Source organism: Cariama cristata, unplaced genomic scaffold, assembly GCF_000690535.1.
Source record: "Cariama cristata isolate BGI_N322 unplaced genomic scaffold, ASM69053v1 scaffold39337, whole genome shotgun sequence".
NCBI classification, from domain to species: domain Eukaryota; kingdom Metazoa; phylum Chordata; class Aves; order Cariamiformes; family Cariamidae; genus Cariama; species Cariama cristata.
The window spans coordinates 1-3,427 of NW_009625645.1; the positions used below are offsets into that span (position 1 = coordinate 1).

Sequence of the window (3,427 nt, forward strand, 5' to 3'; positions counted from 1 at the left end):
TCCCAGTTTCATTTTGGTGCTGCAGACCACAGCCTCGCTGCCCTGGGGACTCTCTCCTAGCGATTTCTACCCCAAGAAATACCAGGAATTTAAAATGTCACGTCCCAGAGGTTCCCATTTCTGAGTAGCTGTAAAATGAGTGGAATTTGGGATAAGACAAAGCAATAAGATGTGGTTGGATGCTGGACCAGAGCATCTCCATCAGCTGAGCAGGGTGGCTGCCCCAGGGCTGGAGTAGTGCTGCAGGCTGCTCCTTTCTGCCCGTCCCAGCACGGGACCTGCTGCTGCTGCTGCCCCTCTCCCCAGAGCATCCCTTTCCTTTTCCAGGCAGCGACTCGCCCAAGCCCAACCAGCTTTCCCCGGGAATCACTGTAGGGCTGGGTGCTGGCATCTCCCTGCACCATCCTGTGTCCCATCGGGGCAGGCCCGAGTCCAGCAAGGTACGGCAGGAGCAAGCACTGCCTTTGCTATGGAGGCACCATCTCTATATGCACCCCACTTTCCTGCTGCCTCCCCAAACTCCCCCCCTCTCCCTCACTGCGAACTTTGGGCAAGCCTGTCCCCGATGGGGCTGGTGGCCCAGAGCTGTCCCCGCTGCTAGAAGGTGCCTGATGGCATTACCTGCAGATGGAGAGCCGCCGCATCACGCACATCTCCGCTGAGCAGAAGAGACGCTTCAACATCAAGCTGGGCTTTGACACACTGCACAGCCTGGTGAGCACGCTGAGTGCCCAGCCCAGCATCAAGGTGAGCACTCAGAGCTGCGTGGACCTGGGTGGGCACACAGGGACACGGTGTGTCACCTGGGGATGCTGCATCCCTCGTCTGTCCCAGTGCACAGGACTCCTGCCCTGCGCTGCAGCCCGTGGGGCAGGAGGCTGTGAGCCCACACCAGGCACATGGAGACCCACATGGTGCAGCCATGCCAGGGTGGTCTGGGCTTTGGAGCCTGTGGCAGAAGCTGACAAAGCTCAGCAACAGGGAACATGGCACCTCACACTGCCAGTCCTGCTGCACGAAGCACCAGGTGCCCACCCCAGGGGCTTCCTTCGCCATCTCACCCTGCGGCCCTACAGGTCAGCAAGGCCACCATCTTGCAGAAGACAGCTGAATACATCTGCAAGCTGCAGCAGGAGCGAGCAGCCCTGCAGGACGAGGCACAGCGATTGCGGGAGCAGATCGAGGCACTCAATGGCTCCATCAAGTAAGGAGGGGCAAGGCTGGGGGAGGTGGGAGGGAGCCACTGCCTGCATCAGGGTAGCCAGGCAGGGCAAGCAGTAGTGCCGGCGAGGCAGCAAGACACAGCAGATCTCCTGAGCACCTCCCAGGACCTGCATTTGACTCTGTCCTCCCCTCAAACCCTGTTTAGAGGAGGGATGATGCTCAAGAGGCAGTGCTGTGTGGGACCAGAGCGTGGGGCCATGCCCCACACTGCCTGCCCACCCCTGCTGAGAGCTGAGGTCCTGCCAGAGCCTCTCCCCATGGGGCAGGCCCCTGTGGGTCCCAGCCTCCTGAACACGGACCCATGGCACTGCTTGTGCCCCACAGCTTGTGCCAGGAGCAGCTGCCAGCCACGGGGGTGCCCATCACGCGCCAGCGCTTCGACCAGATGCGCAGCATGTTCGATGAGTACGTCCGTTCTTCCACGCTGCAGAACTGGAAGTTCTGGATCGTATCCTTTGCGGCCAAGGCCTGCTGCTTGCCCTGACCCTTCCGCCAAACAACAGGTCCTCTGGTTCACCCGCTGGTCCCGGGCGTGTGGGGTGCCTCCAGCTCGAGAGGCTCTGGAGACCACAGGGAGATGTTTCCCAGCCAGGGGCACATGGTGGGAACACGCTGAGATGCTGTGGTTAGCAGAAAGCTTCTGCTACAAAGGAGCAAAGGGAGTAGGAGTAAATGGTCAGTCCTCAGGGAGAAGGAAAGTCACTGGCAGAGCTGAGCTCATGCAGTGAAGAGCTCCTGGTGACATGGGAACTGGCTCTGAGAGGCAGCAGCCATCAACTAGGGATTAGGAAAGGTCCAGACACAAAGCTAGGGACGTAATGGCTTGGTCTTGGTGGCTGCATGGCACACCCTGGAAACCCAGGTGAGCCCATGCCTGGGACACAAGTCTGGGCTCCATGCAGTGGAAAGGTTGGAGAGGACCAAGGGCCAAGGAATGGGTGGTCATAGGGCTGGACCTGCTTCTCTGTGAGCAGGAATTAGACACACTGGGACTATTAAGCCTGCAGAGACTATGAGGTCTACAAAATCCCAAGTGGCAGAGGGATGGGCAGGCATTGCTGCCCACAGTCTGACCCAGCGAGGGCAGTCTGGGCAAGGCAGAGGTGTCTCCTGATGCAGAGCTGAGGAGGGCTGTGGAACTCATTCCACAGGACACTGGGTATACTAAAGCCGATGTGGGCTCCAGGACATGCTCATGGTGGAGGTATCTGCTGCTGATGCACAAATCACCAGTCCCCAGTGGTGGTCCCTGAAGGCTGGGAGCACCAGGGGAGCACACTGGACACACTGGTGTCATGCCCTGCTCTTGGGTACTTCAGAGGACACTGCGCTAGGCTGGCTCCTTGATCTGCTCTGGAAGAGTTGTCTTGTGTCTAATCAACTTTTTCTGGCAGCCGCAGTCATGACAGGGGTTATGCAGCTCTCCCACTGCCTACCCTGGGTGACACTCAGGTTCCCATAACCCAAGCAGTATGGGCTGGTGCCCAGCGTGGTGCTGCGCTGAGGAAGGCATCCAGCAGGTCTGTTCCATGGCCAGGCAGGGCGGTTGTCCTGCTGCCTATGTGAGAGTGCTGCCCACACCTGGCAGGTGGGAGACCCTGGTCTTGGGCAAGGCTGCTTAACTCCTTAACTCCTTAATTCCTCTGCTCCCATCAGTTCAGTATCATCATCCGGCCCCTCTTTGAGTCTTTCAATGGCATGGTTTCCACAGCCAGCATGGAGAGCCTCACCCAGACATCTCTCGCCTGGCTGGACCAGCACTGCTCTCTCCCAGCACTTCGGCCAAGTAGGTGGCCCTGTGCCTGTCTGCGGCACCCTGAAGAAGCCAGGCTGGCCCGCTGGCATGGACTGACAGAAAAGCAGAGGGGAAAAGGATGGGGGGCAGTGGGGCTGATGCTGCACCACACTTCTGCTGCACGGGAGGGAAGCACCCGTGGGATATCCTGGGGCTGCATGTTTGGTTTTCCATGCTCTTTTCACACCCACGCTCCAGCTGAGCTAACCTGAGAGCCCTGGCTGGGCTCTGTCCTGGCTGGGTAGGGCTCAGCCTTCCCCAAAGCCCCACAGGGTGGTTTTCCCTTCACCCTTTCTGCAGGAGGCTGTGGCAGGGAGCTGTCATGCCATTCCAGGGGCTGGAGCGGGGATGGGAAAACCCATCTCCCCCAGGATGGGTTAACGCGGGCCCCTTCCAGCCCCCAAGGCA

At 59.6% G+C, this 3,427-nt stretch overlaps 1 protein-coding gene across 1 annotated transcript; it reads left to right on the forward strand.

The window, feature by feature from the left end:
* Positions 1-327: 327 nt before the first annotated feature.
* Positions 328-3,010, forward strand: LOC104164380 (carbohydrate-responsive element-binding protein-like; the record flags this gene model as incomplete). The annotated part of the gene is made up of 5 exons (XM_009703684.1): positions 328-440; positions 634-747; positions 1,077-1,204; positions 1,549-1,672; positions 2,881-3,010. Coding segments are annotated over 5 exons (609 nt in total), but the record flags the coding sequence as incomplete, so codon positions are not given.
* Positions 3,011-3,427: the final 417 nt, after the last annotated feature.